General features: G+C 42.6%; 1 protein-coding gene across 3 annotated transcripts; it reads right to left on the reverse strand.

Annotated features, from left to right (window-relative positions):
- LOC116054356 (serine/threonine-protein phosphatase 2A 55 kDa regulatory subunit B alpha isoform-like) lies at nt 1-24452 on the reverse strand. Of its 3 annotated transcripts, none has more exons than XM_031305878.2 (11): nt 24156-24452; nt 23857-23934; nt 22518-22615; nt 16727-16892; nt 14759-14871; nt 13041-13218; nt 9890-10054; nt 7854-8023; nt 5539-5630; nt 307-599; nt 1-274 (listed from the first exon to the last, which is right to left on the reverse strand). In XM_031305878.2, the coding sequence occupies exons 1-10, from the start codon at nt 24160-24162 to the stop codon at nt 320-322; spliced, it is 1347 nt and encodes a 448-aa protein (XP_031161738.1). In that variant the 5' UTR covers nt 24163-24452; the 3' UTR covers nt 1-274; nt 307-319. The 3 variants fall into 3 exon arrangements, with proteins under 3 accessions (XP_031161738.1, XP_035852490.1, XP_031161737.1); XM_035996597.1 differs by having other exon boundaries at nt 1-263; nt 296-599; XM_031305877.2 differs by having other exon boundaries at nt 1-599; nt 24156-24451.
- Between the last annotated feature and the right edge of the window lie 404 nt (nt 24453-24856).

A 24856-nucleotide genomic window follows, 5' to 3' on the forward strand; every position in this document is an offset into this window, starting at 1 on the left:
TCATGCCATGGGACCTTTAACCGTTTTGTGACCGGCCGTCCCGCGCCAGTTAAGCCGGCGCTCGCTGTAATTTAGTGGGATATCATACGAATTGTTGTGCATAAGTTTTCATACGTTCATGAGAATGTGTTGCCTGGATGTACTGTGTTAATGCCACTGTTTACTGTTGACGGAGTGAGTCTTGTCCCTTTCAAAACTAAAGTCACTGACGGCAGATCGGGGATTTAGCCAAAAGACGGACCGATGTCGTTTGTAATGCGTGTATCAGAGCAGTGCGGCTCAAGCGGGAACTGACATCAGAGCGGTTCAGCAACGAACGCTAGTTCAGTTTTTCCTGGAATATGTACAGATTGTTGGTGGTGGCCACAGCGATGATGTTGTCCAGAGGATGCCAGGCAGTGTGGAGGATCTTCTTGTTAAAGTCCAGACTGTCTACACTGATCTCGTCCTTTTTGCGCTTCCCACCCGTGCTTACTTTGCGAGGTTTCAGGACCGACCGCGGCTTGCTGTTCTCCCGCGATGCCTCCAGGGTTACGTCCTGACGGTAGCCTCGGTCAAACATCCGGAAGAAGTTGTTGTAGGAACCGGTCATCACAACGCTGCAGAGAGACAAAGGTTGGGGTGATAATACGCCACGTCAGTGGTTCTCAAACTTCTTTCAATAATGTACCACTTTTGAATCGTTTCTTTAAGCCAAGTACCCCTGACCAGCGCTAATAATTTTTGGTAGAAAAGAAAGTCTCTATAAAGAGGAACAATGCAGCGCTGTATGTCAGAGATAGATTTACTAAACAACAGACTTGGACCTGGAGAACATTTAAATGCTGATGAGAAAAGGAGACAAATACTGTAAAAAAGACTTGGAAAAAGATGGTAGAAAGAAGGAAGGAAGGAAGGAAGGAAGGCAAGAATAGGTCAAAATAGTATCAAAAACTTCAAAAACACTGACATAACTTCGAAAAAAGCGAGAAACTTGTAAAAAGTAGGAGGAAGGAAGGCAAGATTAGGTCCAAAGAAGGAGACACACATGTCACATTTTTGGTAGGAAAAAAAAAAAGTCTACATAAAGAGGAACAATGTTCTGGACAAACATTTAGTTAAATATCTCACGTACCCCCTGCAGTCCTCCAGAGTACCCATAGGGGTACACGGACCCCCATTTGAGAAACACTGCGCCACGTTATAATAATCAAGCAAAAGGGGGCTCATGCGCCATTTGAAAATAACCGTCTTTTTATCAACTTAACTCAGTAGTTTGTTGCCTAACCTGGGGATGTTAATTATTAACCGTTTCACCGACAATAATACCTTTCGATTAAAGTGTTCATATTACGCTTTTTGGCTTTTCCCCTTTCCTTTGTTTTGTTATATATCTTTTTGTGCACATTATAGGTTTACAAAGAGAAAAAGCCCAAAGTCCACCCCAAAGGGACTTACCATCTCCAACAGAAAACACTGTTCACAAACTGCTCCAAACAGCTCTGTTGTAGTCCAGCCTTTACTTCAGAGACAAACGTGGTCACTTTGGAACACACGTTATAATGCTCACCTAGCTGCTAGCATGGCACGCCCTCATACTCTGCTTCTGACTGGCTAGTAGTCCTTACCTAATTAATTAATATGGTATTTTTTGAAAATTAAACCATGTAAACCTATTCTGATACTAAATACAAGTATGGACCTGAAAATGAGCATAATATGAGCACTTAAAGTTAATTATTAAAACAAATATAAAAAGGTAATAATAACAGGTTTGTTGCCTTGTGAAATAGAATCCATTCCTTAACTGCAAGTTAACTTGCTGACGCTAACTTTGCACTAGCAGGTTGCGTTTTAAGTTCTTCTTTTCAGCTCAGTTCGTGGCTCTCTGCTGGACGGCTATTGCCACATCGTAATAATCAAAAAGCCAAAAGTGTAATGAATGTTCTCTGTAATGAACCACGGCCAGGAGCATATCGGCCATCCAAACCAAAACCACGTTCAGACCAGAAAAAGCAACCTGGCGAATTTTCAATTTTAGGCGGTGTTGGAGGATTTTCAGATAATAGCACATATTGCATTTCTGTCCGTCCTGGATCCCTCTTCTGTTGCTGCTATCTTTTCCCCATCTGGATCAAATGTCAATGATAATGGGTCTCATCTGCACTACAGCAGAGATAATCTACAGGGGGTCCGGGACCCCTAGGGGGTACTCAGAGTTACTGTAACACAAGTAGACTATATAGCAGGGATGCACCAAATCCAGGATTCGGCTGGATATTGGGCTTTTTGTGCATGAAGGAATCTACAGACAGCAGCCAAAATGCAGCAACTTCAGGTACGGCAAAGGAAGGACAGTCACTGTTTACTTCATTAATGAGTTTACTGTGTTCATGGACTGAGGATGGGACGAGGATTCAGCAGAATCTTAACCAGTGGATTCGGTATTCGGCCGAACTCCAAAAATCTGGATTCGTTGCATCCCTTGTTTGGTGTTTTAAAACGTTAATGTGTTAGCGATAGAGGCAGTGATGTTTCCTGTTTCCTGTAAGGGACTCTCACACCGCCTCAAAACACAACGACAAGTCTAATCCACGCGCACGTGACTGGCCACCGCAGCGTGACACAGGGTTGACTTTATCCAAAAATTGAATCCGTCTCACTTTTCGCCGCACACAGCCGAGACTTTTCACGGCCCGACCGCCGCAGCCTAAACACACTACCCCCATTTCTGAAAAAGGAAGGAAAGACCTGAATTTTAACAGCCACATTAAGACAATTACAAAGTCAGCCTATTATCAGCTTAAGAATATATCAAGGGTTTAAAGGACTTATGTCTCAGCAGGATTTAGAAAAAACTTGTCCATGCTTTTATCTTCAGTAGACTTGACTAATCTAACGGAGTCTTTACAGGTCTCCCTAAAAAATCAATCAGACAGCTGCAGCTGATTCAGAACGCTGCTGCTCCAGTCCTCACTAACACCAAGAAAGTGGATCACATCACTCCAGTTCTGAAGTCTCTACACTGGCTTCCTGTGCCTCAAATAATTGATTTCAAAATACTTTTGCTGGTTTATAAATCACTAAACGGTTTAGGGACGAAATACATTTCTGATCTGCTGCTACACTATGACCCACCCATACCTCTCAGGTGGTCTGGGACCGGTCTACTACACTATGACCCACCCAGACCTCTCAGGTGGTCTGGGACCGGTCTACTACACTATGACCCACCCAGACCTCTCAGGTGGTCTGGGACCGGTCTACTACACTATGACCCACCCAGACCTCTCAGGTGGTCTGGGACCGGTCTACTACACTATGACCCACCCAGACCTCTCAGGTGGTCTGGGACCGGTCTACTACACTATGACCCACCCAGACCTCTCAGGTTGTCTGGGACCGACGGTCTACTACTACACTATGACCCACCCAGACCTCTCAGGTGGTCTGGGACCGGTCTACTACACTAGACCCCCCACTCACGGTGGTCTGGGACCGGTCTACTACACTATGACCCACCCAGACCTCTCAGGTGGTCTGGGACCGGTCTACTACACTATGACCCACCCAGACCTCTCAGGTTGTCTGGGACCGGTCTACTACACTATGACCCACCCAGACCTCTCAGGTGGTCTGGGACAGGTCTGCTTGCTGTCCCCAGAGTCAGAACTAAACAGGGGGAAGCAGCGTTCAGTTTTTATGCTCCACATATCTGGAACAAACTCTGCTTTTAGCTGCTCCTGTTGCTGAAATGTGCTATACAAATAAAGCTGCCTTGCCTTCATATGTGAACGCAGTCTTATGCTCTGCGCTGAGCAGATAACCACAGTAATTGATAAGGCAAATGTTGTTGGACCGTTGCATCAAATAAAGGTCAGCCCAAAACATGTGCATGCGTCATGTATATTGGAAGTGTGGAGAATGATAAAGAAACCACAAGCACATTTTGCTTTCACGAACCGTGACATCTACCAGTACAGAATAACAACAGCTCCCCAAAAGGCATCTTTTGACCCTGATATAATAGATCTAGAGCTGCAACTAATGATTATTTTCATCGGTTTATCTGTCAATTATCTTCTGGATGAATGGATCAGTTTAGTCTATAAAGTCAGAAAATGGTAAAAAAAAAAATATATAATTTAGATCAGTGTTTCCCCAAAATCCCAATATGACGTCCTCAAATGTCTTGTTTTGTCCACAACTCAAAGATATTCAGTTTACTGTCACAGAGGAGAGAAGAAACTAGAAGATGTTCACATTTAACAAGCTGACATCAGAGAAAAACATGACTCAGAATCGTTGGCTAATTTTGGCTTGAAAGACGCTAGCGCGGACCGCCGATTAGCTTACGACGCTAGTATTCGGGGCACAGGGAAAGTTAAAACAAATCGCTATTTATACCACTAAAAAGGCTCAAAATATCACCACACTTTCACGGTAGCATACCACCTGTATACGAGAACGTGACTGTCTTTCTAAACTACCTTTTTAATAAACTGTCTGTACACTTACAACGTTCTCAATGCTTGGGTTAACAATTAGGGCCCCTCATTATGCTACCGCTGAAGTTTGGTGATATTTTGAGCCTTTTTAGTGGTATAAATAGTGATTTGTTTTTACTTTCCCTGTGCCCTGAATACTAGCGTTGTAAGCTAATCAGCAGTCCGCACTAGCTTCTTTCAAGCTCCAAACACATTCGATTAGCATGAAATCATGTCCCAGAGAACGACAGAGAGGGTACACATCTGTTAATAACCCCTAGGTTGGTTTTGCGCCGGAATTGTCCTTTAATCTCTGCAGCTGTAAATAGATGTATAATAGAGGTATAATAGGAGGTAAAATAGATGTATAATAGCGGTAGAATAGATGTATAATAGAGGTAACAGAGGTATAATAGATGTATTATAGAGGTATAATAGATGTATAATAGAGTTATAATAGATGTATAATAGCGGTATAATAGATGTATAATAGCGGTATAATAGATGTATAATAGAGTTATAATAGATGTATAATAGAGGTATAATAGATGTATAATAGAGTTATAATAGATGTATAATAGGAGGTATAATAGATGTATAATAGAGGTATAATAGATGTATAATAGAGGTATAATAGATGTATAATAGAGGTATAATAGAGGTATAATAGATGTATAATAGGAGGTATAATAGAGGTAACAGAGGTATAATAGATGTATTATAGAAGTATAATAGGAGGTATAATAGGAGGTATAATAGATGTATAATAGGTGTATAATAGGTGTATAATAGGAGGTATAATAGATGTATAATAGAGGTAACAGAGGTATAATAGATGTATTATAGAGGTATAATAGGAGGTATAATAGGAGGTATAATAGATGTATAATAGGAGGTATAATAGATATATAATAGAGGTAACAGAGGTATAATAGATGTATTATAGAGGTATAATAGGAGGTATAATAGATGTATAATAGGAGGTATAATAGATGTATAATAGAGGTATAATAGGAGGTATAATAGATGTATAATAGAGGTATAACAGAGATAGGTAGAGGTAGATACACACCTGTCGTTGCCATTCCAGCAGCACTCAAACTTGTCGAAGATGCAGTCGTTCTCATAGAGGGAACACAATTTACTCCTGAGATATTCATGCACCTGTTCAGAGAAAGTGATGACAGGGTGTTATGGTTACAAGAGTGGAAATGACAGGAACACTTGTATAAATGTCAGGCCTTTTACAACCCGTCTCAGCAACAGTTACAGACCTGACAATAGGGGTGTAAATCACACGTCATTTCACAACACGATATAAAATTGATTCTTTGGACAACGATACATATTTGATCTGAAAAGGTCTGCCACGGTACGATTTCGATTAGATTCATATTTAGGAGCCTGCGACCGATACATCAGCCCATTTAACACAATCAGTTTATATATACATTTACAAAAGGCAACATTACTAAGCTCTTCCTGACATTTAAATTAAAAACTAGGGCTGCAGGATATTAGGAAAAATGTGATAATGTTAAAAATCGCAATAATGACATTACTAAACAGATAATAAAGTGTACTTATTTCTGCATTTTGGCTGCTTTCAGTATTCTGCTAAAATACAAGACATCAAATCAATCAAATACAACATTCTTTAATTGAACATCCAATTAAAATATAAAAAGGCACCACTTAAAAAGAATGACAGCTACATTAAATGTAGAGTTTTCTGCTGATATTTTCTTTCAACTAGTGTTGCAGCCTTTCGAGATAAACATTTACTGCGCCAGTTGATATTGCGATGACGATAAAAAAGCAACATATTGTGCAGCCCTATTAAAAACAAACTAGTCTTTTTAATAAAAAGAATAAAGTGGGAATTTCAAAATAAAGGCGCATCTTAAAGATGAAGGTATGTATAGATGATATGTGATCGTCAAGGATTGAATCGATACATCGTTACACCCCTACCTGATACCAAGGGCGTTGAAATATATCATTGCATCGATGCAGTGACAGACCATAATCCATTATTGCCTACTGAGGTTACTTGTTGACTTTCCGGTTGCTGCTTTTTTAGTTTTTGTCTTTTGTCTGCTGTGTTCAGACTCCGCTACATTAACAAGTGTCTTTTTTAAGTGCAGATACAATAAAAAGAGGAGTTCTTTTACATCCGACTGCTTGAATTTGTTGATTAAAACCACTGACTGTTGGTTTGTGTCTATCCTACTGTCTACATTATTCTCTTATATTGTCCATATTTGACGCTGGTCTCTAGACTTTATCCTGGCACTATTGGACCTATTTGCACTACCACCATGACACACACTCTCATAGAGCACCTTACCATGCATACTGAATCACACACACACACACACACACACACACACACGGTCAGTCCCTGCCCTCTCACTGCAAGCGTTTCTTTTATTGTCCATATTATTCATGTGGATTTGTTATTGTATCATCCTGTTTATGATGTATGTGTATGTTGTGTGTGATGTCTTTGAGCTACTGGGACCTTGAATTTCCCCTTCTATCTATCTATCTATCTATCCATCCATCCATCCATCCATCCATCCATCCATCCATCCATCCATCTATCTATCTATCTATCTATCTATCTATCTATCTATCTATCTATCTATAGCAAATTAATAATAACATTGAGGAGGCGATGCATCGTGATATCGAATCAATTCGTTGACAGTATAATCGCAATCAAATCAAAATCGCGACACCAATGAAGATTCACACCCCTAACTGTACGTCCACACCGCCGCCGACTTGATCTTCTAAAGATACAGGAAGTCATTCATTTTCAATGGAAGCTGCTTCTCTCAGCTGCAAGGAGCGGCAAATCTGTCGGCGTCACGTTTTGGGCGTTTTGAGCGTTTTGAGCGACCAGAGCGTCAATCAGAAAGTTGAAAGTAGGTCAACTTTATGGTAATGAGCTATGACGCGGTTCAGCGGCAACCAATCAGAATATAGACGTCCTTCACGCTGGCTGATTCCAGAGAAACATACGATGTAAACTTTGGTTCCTACCAAAACATTAGTTCAGAGAAAAAGGAGGAGAAGCTCATCATGGCCGTTGCTGGGTTCCCTATCATTTATGATATTTGCGTATAGGGACCAGTTAACGTTACCTGCCGGTCACATGGTCTCTAAACAGTCCGCTCACGGTGAAGTCCTGCACGGATCAACAGCTGGCGGCTGCTCGCTCTGCCTGCACGCTGCTGCGGTTCAGCGGCTAACAGGCGAGCTAACTGCTAACAGACACCGCTGCGACCAACAACCAATACACATTCTGTCTGTCTGTTTGCAGCTCAAGTCGGCGGCGGTGTGTACGTACAGTAATATTTACATATCCCCCCCCCCCACCTGATAGGTCTCTACTGGCCGGGACTCCATGTTGAGATCCCAGATCTTGACGGACAGGTAGTCGCGGGTCATCATGTAGCGTCCGCTGTGGCTGAACTTTACATCAGAGATGGACGAGATGATCTCAGAAAAGAACGAACGGTTGTTTGGATCCTCCGGCTCTTCAAACTCTTAAAAAAAGAAAACAAAAAGGATGCAAGTCATTAGTTCACCCTGGCTGCCGTTAACTTAAACAACGTGCCATCACGACTTCGCGTAAACACACACACGCCACTTTCTAAACCCAAGTGGCATGTTATCTGTACACATTTTCAGCTATCCGTATCCAGCGGACGGGTTGCAGAGTGATCTCAATAAATGGCGTATGTAGGACACGCCAATTCGTATGCCATTTTGGCGTGTTATCAAGACGCATAATCACCTTTTCAGACGGTTGGGATCAGGGTTCCAAATTAGCACCATTTACCAGCCAAATGATGGTAAAATATGCAATTGGCTGGTAGATTTGCTTCACTCACCAGTCAAAAAACAATGGTAATCCTTTGAGTGGCTGGTAAAATTTGAACATTCACTAGCCATTTGGCTGGTGGACAAAAAAGTTAATTTTGAACCCTGGTTGGGATTAGGAAAACAATAAGGCCGGTTACACACTGGATGCGTCGCGCGAGCGTGGCGTTTCTGTTGCCTCTCAGAAGCGTGGCGGCTGCGTGGATTTTTCCTGCTGCTAGGTACAGGGAGGGCTGATCTCGGGACATAGCGCCGACAGATTCAAACTCTGAAAAATGGGTAAGTGGGCTGTCTGTTTATAACAACTTAGTGTAGCTGTAAAGAGCCTATAGCGCCTCTCTGATGTTGGACCGTCACTCAGAACACACACTACGTTGTTATTGTAGCCTATCCTACCCTTTATATATCGGCTTGTTCCACGTATGGGGAGAGAGTTGTTAAACATAAATATATAACCTACTGATCTGATTAAAGCAAGACAACGTCAGCAGTATTGACTGCAAAATATGTTACAGAATATCTCGTTCTGTATGACAGGTGCAATAAAGATTGAAAATATTTTCTCTGAAATTTTTTATTACATTTATATCTACATTGATGTCAAAACCTCGAGACTTTCAAACATCAAGATGTCATTTATTAATATGCATTTGTGTCTAAATGACATATAAACATATTTTCCTATTCTATGTTGCCTGGAAACGCTTCCAACACGCTTGCGTCTCGCGTGAAAAATAGGCGTTGGTTCTATTTCTAGCATGCACGCGTCTCACGCAGGCAGTGTGTAAGCTCTAACAGGTTAACATGGGAGCCGAAATATAAACGGACACCACACACGGCTGACACGCTCACGCAACGCATCCAGTGTAACCAGCTTAACGGGGTTGGGTTTAGGAAAAGAAGAAAGAGACGGTTGGGTTTAGGAAAACATGAATCGCGGGACACGATCCCCAGTCTCCTGGGGGAAAGTCCTGTGTTTGACCCATCCTCCCCCCCGACCAACCTGCCTATGGGGATTTTCGAGCTGTCATACTACTCGCTACAGCGTCAATTCACAAGCAATCGCAAGGTAATTTAAGTCAATGGAGGCCAAACAACACAAACACGCTAAAAAGCGAGTATGCATCTTGATAACACGCCAATAATGGCATACCAATTGGCGTGTCGTACATACACCACTTCATGAGATCAGTCTGACTGAAAAGTAGGGGTGGGAATCACCAGAGGCCTCGAGATACGATATCACGATAGTTATGTCACGATACCATATTATTGCGATTTTAAACATATTGCAATATTCTGCGATTACTCAACTTTCAACAAATTCTCTGTTTGTTCATCTCACTTCAATTTTATTGCTGCAAAATGGGATTGTCAAGCAGACAAACTGACCCAGACACATATAATAAAAGATCGATACTTGGCGTCTGTGTATCGATACAGTATTGCCACAAAAATACTATGCTGTATCGATTTTCCCCCCACTCCTACTGAAAAGACAACCTACAGTTTTTAATATTAGGGCTTACGTTTGGCGTGCTTGTCACACAGTGCCGATGCCCTCATGTCACACAGGCGGATGGTGCCCTTGCTGCTGCTGTAGACAAACGTGTTGCACTGGTTGGGGTGGAACTCCACCGCTGTGATCACCTCCGTCAGCTCCTCCATGTTGGTTGGCTTAATGTCAACAATATCTGAAGATGTGAGGTTAAGGGCCAAGGGCTAAACAGACATTTCCATGACTTAAAAAGGGAATAAAATTAAACAAACTAGAACAGACTTAGCCTGCCATTGACCCAGTGGCCCAAAAGGTTTCGCATTGCAATTGTTCAGCAAATATAGATTTTCAGAGCTTGACATAGTTACCTAAATTAGTTCAGTGTCACCTATTTCCTATTTCACCTGCTGGCAAATGTCTTTGTTTGAGGGGATTGGAAACGCAGGCAGAGTGTGGACGTGAGGCGTAAACGTAGCAAAAGATATTTATTTTTAAGATTATTTTTGGGGCTTTTATTGACAGGATAGCATGAAGACAGGACAGGGGAGAAGGGGGGGGGGGGCATGCAGCAAACACCACAGCACTGTGGAGGAAGGTCTGACTAGTCCACAAAGCATTCTGGGATGGGAGAAAAACGGGCTCTGGTTTTATGGCATTTCTTTAAACCAATCACAATCATCTTGGGTGGTGCTAAGCTCTGGACGGAGCCACGGTGCCTCTGCTAAATAGTCTCAGGAAGGAACTTGTTTTGGTGGAACGTGTGTACATTCAAAAGTAGTTTTAGTCGTGCAACAGAAAACTCAGATTGGACAGATAGTCTAGCTAGCTGTCTGGATTTACCCTGCAGAGATCTGAGGAGCAGTTAACCATAGTCCTCAGAAATCCACCGGAGGTTAGAACGCCAACACAGAGACAGAGGAAGGGGACGGACATCCAGCCTAAAAAAAGGACATCCAGCGGAATTTTCAGCGGCAACAGAGCAATCCCGGAAGGTGAAAGTCATCGATATGGACTAAATTTCAGTTAAAATGTGGACTGCTAGAGTGACTCTGTGTAGAAGAATCCTTACTTTGTGGACATCTAGTGGTAGAATTAGATATGACACTGTGGTGCACACCTTTTGCCTTTAAACCAGGGGTCTTCAACGTTTTTCCAGCCAAGGACCCTAAACTGAGAGAGAAACGGATCAGGGACCCCCTACTACATGTTGTATATAATTAGGTTGCATAATAAGCTAGTCCTACAATAACGTGTGGGCAGCCTAAAACCTTTATACATACCTGTTTAGTGCATAGAATACTAAGCTATTAAAATATTTGTTGCCATGATTTTATGAATCATGTTTTAATGATAAACATACATGTGGCACAGTGAATCCTCAGGATTAACTGTATCTGTGCATGGCTACCTTAGTGACTACCTTTAGGCCAGTAGTAATCTTCATTTTTTTTTTTTTCACAAATAGGCTGATTTATATTTGCTAATAATATGTTGGATTCATGTTAAGACATTTCAATTTTTTTTTTAACCTTTAAAACATTTACAATAATTTGGAGGCCCCCCTGCAGTGACTCTGACGACGCCCTGTTGAAGATCTCTGCTTTAAACAGTGTCTACTTTTTTTACAAATACATCCGCACAGAGCTTTAAAATCACTGTCTGTATGGCCTTACATAATGAATAAGATTAATTAATCTTAACATGGAACAGAAAAGATATGCAGTGACAAAGCTACCTCAAAGAAAAGCAGGACATAAGTCATTATTTCACACTGTATGTACAGAAAAAAAGAAAACTACTAAAAGGCATCAAATGTACACATTTAACTTAAGTTCAAATGTAGACAACGTCAAAGCTACTCTGGGTAGAAGCTAAGGATAATACCAAGTAAAATGCCTCGTCTCATAATACCCAATTCCAGTACCTAAGGTAGACTGGGTAAACCCAGCTGGATCTGCAGGTGATTTGATTTCTCCCTGCAGCTCAGGCTGGAGACCTTTTTATTGTGCTTCCGTTACAAATCTGCGGGAACCAATCACAAACTGGCTTATCCACCTGGCGCGCTATTGGCTGGTTTAACACGATGACGATAGAGAAGCAACGGCAAGCAGCTTTTTGTTTACATTCAACATGGCGGCCACATCTTTTCGTATTCTATTTTGCCTGGAAACTCTTCCAACACGCTTGCGTGTCGCGTGAAAAATAGACGTCGGTCCTATTTCTAGCATGGATGTGCCAGAGACGTGCGTGTCATGCAGGCAGTGTGCAAGCTCTAAGCCGAAATAAAAACGGATACGCCACGCAGCTGACATGCTCACGCCACAGGCAGCGTGCAGGAGCTCTTAAGCCCAAGACACACCGAGCCGATAATCGGCCGTCTGACAGTCTGGCGAGGTCGGTGACTCGAGTCTGGTCGGTGTGTTCCGTGTCGTTGTCCGTCAGAGGGGCCGTCGGCCTTCATTTTAGCCGATTTGACATGTATAATCAGCGGGGCTGGCACTGCCTGCAGTCGGACTCAAATGACCCCTCTGATTGGTGGAGAGCTAACCAGGAAACGGGGAGCGGGATGAGCGTGACTAGAGTCTCTCAAAATCTGAGGAAAATCTTTTAAACTGACCTTTGTTGATCTGAAATGAAGACAGATTCAGCAACTGCACGGCCTATTTCTCTCTTAAAATGTTTTCAGAAACACGTTTCGGTGAACTATTTTAGTCCAATATGAGATCGTATTCTGAACGAGCCGCCATGACAGTCTGGCTTTGAATTTCCAGAGAAACCAGACCCACGTGACGCGTTTGTCCAATCAGCTGCCGGTTTTCATTTTTGGGCGAAGATACAGATTAGCGCCGCCTGCTGTTATGGAGACGTATTACGTCTCGTCTCTTCGGTGTGTTCTGAGGCACTTTTTGACCAACTTGGGGAGACTGATCAGCATGACTGCCTTTTCTGCCAACGGTCGGCCGTCTGGTTGGTCTGGAAGCAGCTTTAGGGTCTAAAAAAAATTGAGCAAAAGTTCTATTACTGGGGAAATATCGCCGTTCATTCTGTGAAGTCTACTATAATTAGTACTGCTGTCTGGTTGGGTGTGTAAGCAGCTTTAGTCTAATGAAATACGACAACAATGATAACAGGGGCTACAGAAGATGATGGAGCTGCATGGGAATTAAAGAAGGAAAGGATACTGAAGCTGCGATCGGTGATCTCCAGGTTCCACAGGTTAATGCGTAGGTCGTCCGCTGACAGGTACGTCTCACAGTCACTGTTGACGGAGATGGAGTTGACGTGGTAGGTGTGAGCATTCGCAAACACTCGTCTAGGGCTCGCTTCCACCATCAGGTCCATGGGCCTGAACACCGGTACCTGGGGAGAGGAGCGGGGGTAGTCGCACTTTCATTTCAGGGAAAATCTAAATTGTCTATTTTTTTTAAATGACATTTGTGTCCCAAACTGTCAGATAAGTCTAACAATATTCTACATTTATCCAGTGTGGAGTAGAATAAAAGGTTTTACTAAAAGCGAGTACGTTTACATGCACACTAATATTCCACTATTATTCAGAAGACGTGTGTGATATGTCGGTGTTGATCAGGTTTTAGAGCCATTCTTTGGACATGTATACAGCACATTCAGAATCTGCTTCTCAATCAGGGTTTTAACAGCAGTTTGTGACAGTTTGCGGCATCTCGCCTTTTTTACGGCTTACGGCCAGCTCTGTGCATTGCTATGGTTACTGTTTACCAACCAACCAGCTGACAGTTTGCAGGGCTGCAGTAGAGATGCACGGCCAAAAGAAAAGAAGGAGAAACACAGCTACTTTTAAACATTAACAAAGACTTGGATATCAACAGGTTTCTGGATATGAGCCGACTAGGGTTGGGTACCGAAACCCGGTGCAAATACGGCACCGGTGCCTAAACGACGGACCGAATAGCAATGCAGATTTCGGTGCCTCATTTCGGTGCCAATTAAATGCCTTCTGCGCTGCTCTCTGATGCTCTGAAACAGACGTTAGAGGCAACAGAAGGATCTGCATGTGACACTACTTAACACTACACTTGACAGCAGGTAACGTTAGCCTAGCGTTAGCTAGTAGGTTAAAATGCTGACAGCGGTGTGAAGTGTGACTGTATTTCACTGTAGAGGATTCCAACAGCGGGACGTTAAGCAGTCTGCAGCTGCCTTTGTCGGAAAAACAACACAGACGGTGCGTTCACTTGAAAGTAGTAAGCCTCGTGGAGCATTCAAAGTTATTGTATAAAAAAAAATGTAAGTATCGGTTCAGGCACCGGCACCGTTTTAAAAGTATGGTTTTAGCACCGTTATCGAAAAAAACCCAAACGATAACCAACCCTAGAGCCGACCTTTTCTAGAAGCTGGTTGAAGGAATGAAAGACGGACGCTGTGTTCACACGCTCCAACAAGTCCTCCACCGCTGGAACTCTGAAGAAATCCTATTTTGCACGGCTGCATGTAAACGGGAATATTAGTGGAATATTTACCTTCAATAGCCGTGTAAACAGCTTAGTCAGAATACAGATTTTTTCAGAATAAGAGCAAAAACTGGACTATTATGTGCATTTAAACGTAGTCAGTGACAAACTGTCCTTTAAACAAAAGAAAAAAAGGGTGTAGCCTCAGTGTAACAGGCTAGTCTGGTAAACTGAGCCTATATTTAGAAACTATTCAATACATATAGATCAGTGTGTCCCAAACTGAAGGATGCACATGATGAGCAGGGAGTCAAACTGCAGCGCAATGGACCTTTCAGACTTGTCAGAATCAATATATAATATCGTGTAACAAGTAATGAAACACAGCTAATGAAAGCATAATTAACAATACATACAGTACAAGGTCAACATTACTGGGACAGGGATAAAGCATTTTATTTTATACACACCCGTAGTGTTGTGACAGTATTGAGATCTCTGTATCGCCCGTCCTCCTCCTTCAAATTGTAGCCTTCTGGTCTCTTGTCCCGCTCACTGATTTTCCACAGCTTTATGGTTTTATCTGCCAACGAGAAAGAGCAGAGATCAAGAAGAACTCATCTTCAATAACAGAAGAAACTGAATTCATTTAGAGAACTGTCTCCAGAGGACAGATGAAAAGGTTTCAGTGTAAAGTGACTAAATATTACCAACTCATACTGTCTACAGCAGTGTTTCTCAAATGGGGGTATGTGTCCCCCTAGGGGGACTTTGGAGGACTGCAGGGGGTACGTGACATTTTTGCAAAAATGCTAATTTAAAAATCATGCATAATTTCTAAAATAATTATACTATAATAATGAATGAAATCTAAACAATTGAAATGTTTTTTGTTTTTTTTTTAAAGGTTGTTGTTTAGTGAATCTATCACTGCCAGCGCTGTACTGTACCTCTTTATAAAGACGTTTTTTTTTTTTCTACCAAAAATGTTTTGCGCTGGTCAGGGGCTACTCGGCTTTAACAAGTAGGGCTGTCCTCGACTAAAGAAATTCTTAGTCGACTAACACTTATATGATTTTGTCGATTAATGGATTAGTTGATGTAATCGACAGAGCTGTGCTCTTTGAGAGGTGGTTAAGACTAGAAAAGCACAATATAAATGTAGTTAATTAACCATCTGTAAAACTGAACTTTCTCCACAATTAATCCTGCAAAAGCACCACTTTAAATCTTGTGTTTACCAGAAATGTGCTCATAAGTTTCTTGGAAATGAGTAATTAAGCATGAATAAGCATAAAAAATGACTCAACTAAAGAAATCTTAGTCGACTAAGACCAAAACGACCGATTAGTCAACTAATCGACTAAGAGGTGGCAGCCCTATTAACAAGCAATTCAAAGGGGGTACAATATTGAAAAAAGTTTGAGAAACATTGCCCTAGGGGGACTTTGGAGGACTGCAGGGTGTACGTGACATTTTTTGCAAAATGTTTTTCAGTTACAAACCAGTCCTTCCAGAAAAATGTGGAGTTTTTTTGTGATTATTGCGGGGCAAAAATCCTTGATTATGCGGATATTTATGTAATTTTATGCGATGAAATTGCGGGAACTTGCAAAAATTGCAGGAACTTGCAAAAACTGTGGTTCCATCGTGGCTTCATCGCGGGGTTTGCAGCTTTTCGATGATGTTCACGTCGCGTAATTACGTCACTTCCTAACGTTCCCATGGCAACAGGGGAAAATGGCTGCTCTTGTGTGAAGTAAACGCAACATTTTTCAACTTTCTGCTAAGATTTATGGGACTTTTTTGCAACGAAAATGCGGGGATTATGAAATCACGCAAGCCCCGCATATTTTGCAGACTTTGGCTGATTATGCATTGAATTATGCGATCGCATAATCGCGTTTTTCTGGAGGGACTGACAAGGCTGTAGTTACTTCTACTGTCTTTTGTTCTCAAAGTTTGTCACCTTTTTTTGAAGGTTTTGTCGTTTGTTTTGACCTATTGTTGCCTTTCTTCCTTACTTTTTTCTGGGTTTTCTTCTTCGCACGTTTGTGTCTCTTTTTTCGAAGTTTGTCACTTATTTTAATTTTTTGTCCCTTTTGTCGCCCTAGTGTTTCCTTCCTTCTTTCTACTGTTACTATTTCTGACCTATTCTTGCCTTCCTTCCTTCTTTCTACCGTCTTTTTCCAAGTCTTTGTCTCCTTTCTTCATCATCATCATCTAAATGTTCTCCAGGTCCAAGGCTGTAGTTTAGTAAATCTATCTCTGACATCGCTGTATTCTTCCTCTTTATAGAGACTTTTTATTTTCTACCAAACATTATTCATGCTGGTTAGGGGGTACATGGCTTAAAAACACTGTTCAAAAGGGGGAACATTATTGAAAAAAGCTTGAGAACCAGTGGACTATAGAGCAGAATAAAGTGGTTTACTAACCGTTTGTAGACAGAAGGAACTGTGCTGCGTTTTTCTGAGGCAGCCATCGGATCTTGTTGATCTTCTCCTCGATCTCGAGGCTTTTCAGGTAGTCAAACTCAGGCTCGTGGCTCTGGAAGGTGCTGTAAACATTGTACTCTCCTCTGCACTGCGGCTGATTCTTACTCTAAAACAACGACAGACAGCAGATCAGTTTATCTTATTAAATGTGAAGAAAAGAAAAACAACGGCCACGTTCAGACTGCAGGCATTTCTGATTAGTTTCTCAAACTTGATCTGAAGACAGATTGTCCGCGCAGTTATTTGCAAGTGATGAGATCAGATTTGTGTGTCCAGACATCACCAATCTATCCATGGGTTGCTGTGGTAACGGCATAGGCGTCAGTGTAGCTACGTGCACGCTTGAGAAATGGAGGTCCGTCATTTCGGCCTACAATCACACCGTCGAGCTGAACGGGCTGCTGTTGTTCTCGATAGCGCTCTGCTCGCAGCAACGTCTGCTCGGCACTTCCGTCACTCTGGTTGTAGGAGCCATTTACATCCACCTTTTTGGTTAGGTTAATTTAGTTAATATTTATTTCAGCCACTTGGGGGAGTATTGCATTGGGTGTGGTATGTCACTGTGAATTAGGTATATCTGCAGGTGTGGCAATCAGTGAGGGCAAGGTGTGGATGGCGGGGAACACACGGTTCTTACCGTAGCCGAGCGAGTACCCACTCCACCGACAATAAGCCACAGCATTTTAGTAATCACCACTGGGTGAAGTACTATTTTATGTGAAATACCCTTTTTCTACTTTTATAATAAACAGGAACACCACCCAAAGAGAACTAATGTCTGGACCTAAGATCTTTGTTGAGAACACCATGCCATCCATACTGAGGCTTATAGGATAGCTTCAACGCAGGTTGTCATTGTGCGTCGCGTTGCGAGAAACATTTAGCATTTTGTTGAGTTGCCTCTTTGGTGAAATGCTCGGAGAGAATTTAAGTTGGGCTTTTATTGTGAAAGGAGTAAAAGCTGCGCTGTGACTGACGGTGTGGATGCAAATAATACACTGGCTCAGACAACAGAGCCTCTGTGTTTTTATTTCAGTATCTGCATAAGTTTAAGCGCATAATTCTCCGCTACACAAGAGACTCAAAAGACATTTTTTGAAATCCGATATGAGTAGCCAGAGCTTCCGGACTGAGTCGCATATGTAGAAATCCATTTGGAATCGCATTTCAAACTAGGCCTGCACAACACCATTGTATTCATATAATAATATCAATCCAGGCTAAAGTGAATGATATTAATAATGCATGCATGTTGCTTCCTCTAAATTTCAGGTTGTGGTTGACAAGCGGGACCTAGCCTTGGTTGTTTGATAAATTGATCAACATTGATTGTGATTGGTGGTTGGCTGTGCATGCAGAGCCTGCATGTCACACACTAGCAACAAACTGTGTATCCAAGAGCACTTCAGTCAGTGGAAATGACGTTATATCAGACACCGACTGCTGCTGCAGATTGGTTACGTTTCCTGCGTCGCGGCTCTGAACCGCAACGTTAGTTGAGACAGACGCCTTGTTTCTTTAGGCTACCTAAATTAGCTTTAGCCTGGCTGGTAGCAGCTTTCTGCGGTGAAAAATGGCAGGGAGACGTCGTGGTAACGTTGCATTAGTCAGGTGATTTAGTTTGTCTTTGCAGCGTACGTAAAACACCGACTACTGTAGCTTCACTACCGATGGAAAAGCATGTGCATCACTGTGACAGCAGCAGTAGGGGTGCACAATATATCGACTCAATGTTGTTTTCGCGATATCACGTTGCGCGATATTATACCGAAAGTCTCGCGATAATTACGCGATATTTTGTTTGCGTTGCATCCCGCCCGACATGTACCCAAAGAGTAAAGAAGCAACAAGAGGAGAAACTCAACACAACGTTGGGTTACAGTCAGTCCAAGATGGCGGAGCTGCAGTTCCATTGAGTTTCTCCTCTCGTTACGTCTGTACTCTTTGATGCACCTCTCGAAAAATACACGTCACTTGGTAGCGTTGTATTTCCCCCGACTCATTTCCTGGTTCTCCTTCTCCGTAAACAACATGAAATCAAGGAGAGGGTTAACTTCTCCTGCTCCAGATTTCCCACCGTGGTCAGAAAGAACAGAGGAGACACTTAGTTTCTCTCACTATGACTCTAGAGTCGGTACTCACTCTGAAGAAAATCGCCGTCACTCTCTCACTTCTACCTCGCTCTACCACACACACCCACATGCTCGACGCACACACCAGAGCACGTATAAACATCAGCTGCGTGGAGCCTCCGCAGAACCATAAAACGAAGTGAAAGAAAAGAAAGGAGCTAAAGAAAGAGCGAAGAGTGGAGCAAAAAGAACACAAAAGTAAGAAAATGAGTGTTGCTCCGGGAGACGACGAAATAACAGATTGAAAGGAACCCTGCCTAGCCTACCCCCGGTTGCTTGGAAACAGTAAACAGAAATTCTCCGGTGCTACCTTAAACCACGTCTTAAAAGTTACTTCAGAGGTATTGTTAAGTCACAAGAACGATGTTTTTGGATTTAAAAGTATTTATTTCTCTATAAAAGCAACACAATATATGAGATTAAATGCCAACCATATCAGATATATACATAAATACCATGTCCTGAAGCGTTGTCCGCCATCTTGAATTATTTTCTTCGACTTGAGCCACTGACATACGTCACGCTGCCTTCACTCTGATTGGCTGTCTCACGCTGCCCTCATGCTGCCTTCACTCTGATTGGCTGTCTCACGCTGCCCTCATGCTGCCTTCACTCTGATTGGCTGTCTCACGCTGCCCTCATGCTGCCTTCACTCTGATTGGCTGTCTCACGCTGCCCTCACGGTGCCCTCACGCTGCCTTCACTCTGATTGGCTGTCTCACGCTGCCCTCACGCTGCCTTCACTCTGATTGGCTGTCTCACGCTGCCTTTACTCCGATTGGCTGTCTCACGCTGCCTTCACTCTGATTGGCTGTCTCACGCTGCCCTCACGCTGCCCTCACGCTGCCTCCACTCTGATTGGCTGTCTCACGCTGCCTTCACTCTGATTGGCTGTCTCACGCTGCCCTCACGCTGCCCTCACGCTGCCTTTACTCCGATTGGCTGTCTCACGCTGCCTTCACTCTGATTGGCTGTCTCACGCTGCCCTCACGCTGCCCTCACGCTGCCCTCACGCTGCCTCCACTCTGATTGGCTGTCTCACGCTGCCTTCACTCTGATTGTCAGTCTCTCGTGGCCAAACGGCCACTCCCATTAAAAATGAATGGTAGCTGTCTCTTGTAGCTAATGTGACTGTAGGGTAATGCCTCCTCCTCGGTAGCTTGGAAATACTTTGGCTTTAAGCCAACAGATGTGCATTGCATTGTTTTTTTATACCAGGGTTTCCCGCAGCACTTTGCAGCTCGGGCGGCTGCCTAAGCTGGGGAACCCTACCGCCTTAACTAGGTAAAAAAAAAAGAAGAAAAAAAGTCCGCTGCACAAAAGGACGTCAAGTGCATCTCGGACAATAGCGCGGACGTGTTTTACACCGCAAGGGGGCACCCGCGCCACGCGGCCGAAATGAGAGTCCGTCGCTGTCTGGAGAATAACTAGCCAGTTGATATCGCGCATGTGTGTGTCCATGAGAACAATCGCCATTTCACCGTGGCGTATGCGTCGAAGTTTGTCAACAAATGTGCAGCAGCTGGGGCATGCCCACCGCCCGGGCAGAGACGGGGTGATGGACTTACCGGTGTGTTGGCATACGGTGAGCAGAGAACATTTATATATGTTTCTCTGTCCTGTTCTTCACATCAGTGAGGCTTTCTTCTCTTGTTTCAACCAAGTGAATACATGACGAAGTGACTGGAACTATCATCACCTCTCACGCCGCGTGGATTCTCAACGTCCCGGCTGCTGCCCGGTCTTTGAGACACAGCTGTTTTTTTTTTTAATCACTACACGCGGTTCACAACACACGGTTAGTTAGCGTAGTTACACACAGTGAAATGACGTGTCCTGTTTTTATTTCAGCATACTATCTGCTGGAGTGTGTGAAGCTGTGGGCTGAGCTCTGTTATCTCACAGCTGGCTGTTTTGGAGAAGAGTTGTGGGGCAAAGTGGAAGAGTGCGTGTCACGGAGGATAATGGGAGCAATGCCAGTGAAACTGTTACAGCACTTTTTTTGAAAATAGTTTAATGAGCTTAAAATTGAAAATCCCCCCCCCGGTCATGGCAAACCTACCACCTTAACTAACACATTTTCTGCAGGAAACCCTGTATACTGTAGTATATATACAACCAGTAGAACATGTCCTGTTCGGTAGACATGGTCCTTATTTATATATTCATACTGTCCAACCAGTAGAACATGTCCTGTCCTGTAGACATGGACCTTATTTATATATTCATACTGTCCAACCAGTAGAACATGTCCTGTTCGGTAGACATGGTCCAAGGACAGGACATGTTCTACTGGTTGGACAGTATAAATAAGGACCATGTCTACAGGACAGGACATGTTCTACTGGTTGGACAGTATAAAATATATAAATAAGGACCATGTCTACAGGACAGGACATGTTCTACTGGTTGGACAGTATGAATATATAAATAAGGTCCATGTCTACAGGACAGGACATGTTCTACTGGTTGGACAGTATGAATATATAAATAAGGTCCATGTCTACAGGACAGGACATGTTCTACTGGTTGGACAGTATAAAATATATAAATAAGGTCCATGTCTACAGGACAGGACATGTTCTACTGGTTGGACAGTATAAATAAGGACCATGTCTACAGGACAGGACATGTTCTACTGGTTGGACAGTATGAATATATAAATAAGGACCATGTCTACAGGACAGGACATGTTCTACTGGTTGGACAGTATGAATATATAAATAAGGTCCATGTCTACAGGACAGGACATGTTCTACTGGTTGGACAGTATAAATATATAAATAAGGTCCATGTCTACAGGACAGGACATGTTCTACTGGTTGGACAGTATGAATATATAAATAAGGACCATGTCTACAGGACAGGACATGTTCTACTGGTTGGACAGTATGAATATATAAATAAGGACCATGTCTACAGGACAGGACATGTTCTACTGGTTGGACAGTATAAATAAGGACCATGTCTACAGGACAGGACATGTTCTACTGGTTGGACAGTATAAATATATAAATAAGGACCATGTCTACAGGACATGTTCTACTGGTTGGACAGTATGAATATATAAATAAGGACCATGTCTACAGGACATGTTCTACTGGTTGGACAGTATGAATATATAAATAAAGAGAACAGGACACATTTCTTTCTCTTCTCTGATTGGTTCTGTTTTGTTGTCTCTATCTATTTCCTCACTTACGCTGTCACTCTGTTGAAATATGCACACACGTGGTACGCTCCATAGGGTTTGTCACATAGTGGACCCGTGCACTGACGTGCACTAACGTATCATGATCATTACAGCGTTTCAATCTCTAAATCAAACAACTAAGCCACACAGCCAACAGACGGGACGCAGCGCTCCACAGTATAAACTAAATATTGCATACTTACTGCAACACTTTCAATATATTGTGATAACAATATTGAGTCGATATATCTTGCACCCCTCTATATAATATTGCGTAACGTGATATTGCCATAACAATATTGAGACGATATATCTTGCACCCCTAATCTAGATATGCCAAAAACGGGTTTGGGCCGGCAGTCTGAACAAGGCCTTAGTTGAGTGAGATAAGTCGCCCAAATCTTACCTCTGGCTCCTGCTGAAAGATGACAACACGACCCCCCTTGTCCCCCGTAGCCAGCAACTCCCCAGAGTGGTTGAATTCAACAGTAGAAATGATGTCAGCTGTGGATAAAGGAGTGCCATTAGAAGTCAAGTACAAGTTTTTATACTGCTGCTGCAGGGAGCCTATTGTTTAAACTTGGTGTGTTCACTTTTCAGGTTTAACGATACGTTTCCTCCCAAATGATGCACAACTTACTCCTGTTTTGTCCACCTTTCAGAGTTGACAACACAACAGAGCTGTGACACACACACACTGCAGTGTGAACTCAAGTCTACTGAACGATCTCTGAAGACAACAGAATTGCCATTTGCAGCTATTCATCACTTTTCAAAGACACTCATCACATCCTACAACACAACAATCGATCCCTGTTTACAGGCTGGCACTATTCTGAGTGAGTGCAATCCTTAATATAGACTCTGGCGTTAACGCAGCACACAGAGTGCCTGATACAATCTGACTCCATACAAACTCTCACATAAAGCAAAAGAGGGGCTATGCACTGGCAAAAGGAAGGCTCACATTTACACTTGTTCTCAGACAGAAGTTTTTGTAAACAGCGTTAGCATTTTACATGCAAATAAGTCCATCACATACTGTTAACATACATGTTTAACTCCATGGACAATGGGGAAAGGAGCGGTTATAATCCACCTAGAAGCAATTATCCTCATCTACTGTGTTATTATTCTCACTTACACCAGTATCTAGCCATGCAGGCACATACATCATTGTCATCCCTGGTTTCCAGTTGGAACTACTGTTTGGTAGAAAATAGTTTAAAGGTCCCATGACATGGTGCTCTTTGGATGCTTTTATATAGACCTTAGTGGTCCCCTAATACTGTATCTGAAGTCTCTTTATATAGACCTTAGTGGTCCCCTAATACTGTATCTGAAGTCTCTTTATATAGACCTTAGTGGTCCCCTAATACTGTATCTGAAGTCTCTTTATATAGACCTTAGTGGTCCCCTAATACTGTATCTGAAGTCTCTTTATATAGACCTTAGTGGTCCACTAATACTGTATCTGAAGTCTCTTTATATAGGCCTATATAGTGTGTGTGTGTGTGTGTGTGTGTGTGTGTGTGTGTGTGTGTGTCTAAGTGTGTGTGTGTGTGTGTGTGTGTGTGTGTGTCTGAAGGTGTACTGCCAACAGGTAAATTAAAGCTCATTAAGCATTAAACCTCAAACAAATAGTGTAGCAGTAGCATTGAAGCTAACGTCAAAACAACCCGCACAGGATGTCAGTCAGACAGTAGCAGGTTAGCTACTATTCAGGGACCACAACATGCACTTACCTTCAGCGACATCGTCATCTATCGCTCCTTTGACTTGGGAGAAGCACCACTGCACATCACTGGTCCCACCACCGGCTCCTGCACGGAACACAAATCCAAGTTTTACCAAAACACACCACCATAACATAACAGACAACTTCACACGCGTTAGCACGATGCTAACTTAGCTAACTGAAGCTAAAATCAGTAATATAAGAACAAGGCCGCACGCTACTTCATCCTTATTAACATATATTGACTGGCGTAGATGTTAACTGCTGAATAACTATGAATTTGATAGTCTTTTCTCTGTAGTTTACCTGCCATGAGGGTATCTCTGTAGCGGGCTCGGGCCCCGAAATGGAGCAACTGACCCGGGTCGGCAGTTGGTTCTGACCGGGGAGCAGTTGGAAGGAACAAACCAGGGACTGTTGCTATGGAAACTCCGACAAAGGCCGTACAAGTCGTCGGCCCAGTTGATAAAGAAAACACGAAACAGATTCAGCCAAAGAAAGTAAACTACAATCTTCAGTTACTGAATTACAGACTTTGCTCTCTACTTTGAGATTTCCCTCGCCTCTGCCTCTCCCAGCATTTCAAAATGGCGTAACGCGGGCGGCGTTCACTGTCAGCATTGATCGAACAGAGCCGAGGGCGGTGATAGTGCACCGCCACCGTGACATTAATCTGGCCAACTCCCGAGTCCAAATCTTTTTTTCCCAGTCCTCGGAGTCCACACAGTTAATTGATTAATATCACGTTTAATTTTTAAGTTAAAAGTTATAAGGACTTTATATATTTTTTTGTTTTTTTTTGTTTTAGAAAACCCTGTAATGCTTAAACTCCGCCCATGTGGATTGTTGCGGTGAAATAAAACGAACAAACCCGCGCACCCAGAGTTAGTTTTTCGTCTCATTTGTTATGAAGTTTAATTTAGAAAATATAGACTTACTTTTAACATTTAAAAGATTAAAATCAACCAAATATATTTCAAATATTAATCATAAAAAGTTTATGTCAA

The sequence above is a fragment of the Sander lucioperca genome, chromosome 2 (assembly GCF_008315115.2).
Source record: "Sander lucioperca isolate FBNREF2018 chromosome 2, SLUC_FBN_1.2, whole genome shotgun sequence".
Classification (NCBI taxonomy): Eukaryota; Metazoa; Chordata; class Actinopteri; order Perciformes; family Percidae; genus Sander; species Sander lucioperca.

Excerpts from the sequence above, each read along its gene's own strand:
- LOC116054356 (XM_031305878.2), bottom strand. Across the intron at positions 14,872-16,726 it reads GTTCCTTCTGTCTACAAACG|ATAAAACCATAAAGCTGTGG; the intron begins GTTAGTAAACCA and ends TCTCGTTGGCAG. Across the intron at positions 600-5,538 it reads TGCTGGAATGGCAACGACAG|CGTTGTGATGACCGGTTCCT; the intron begins GTGTGTATCTAC and ends GTCTCTCTGCAG.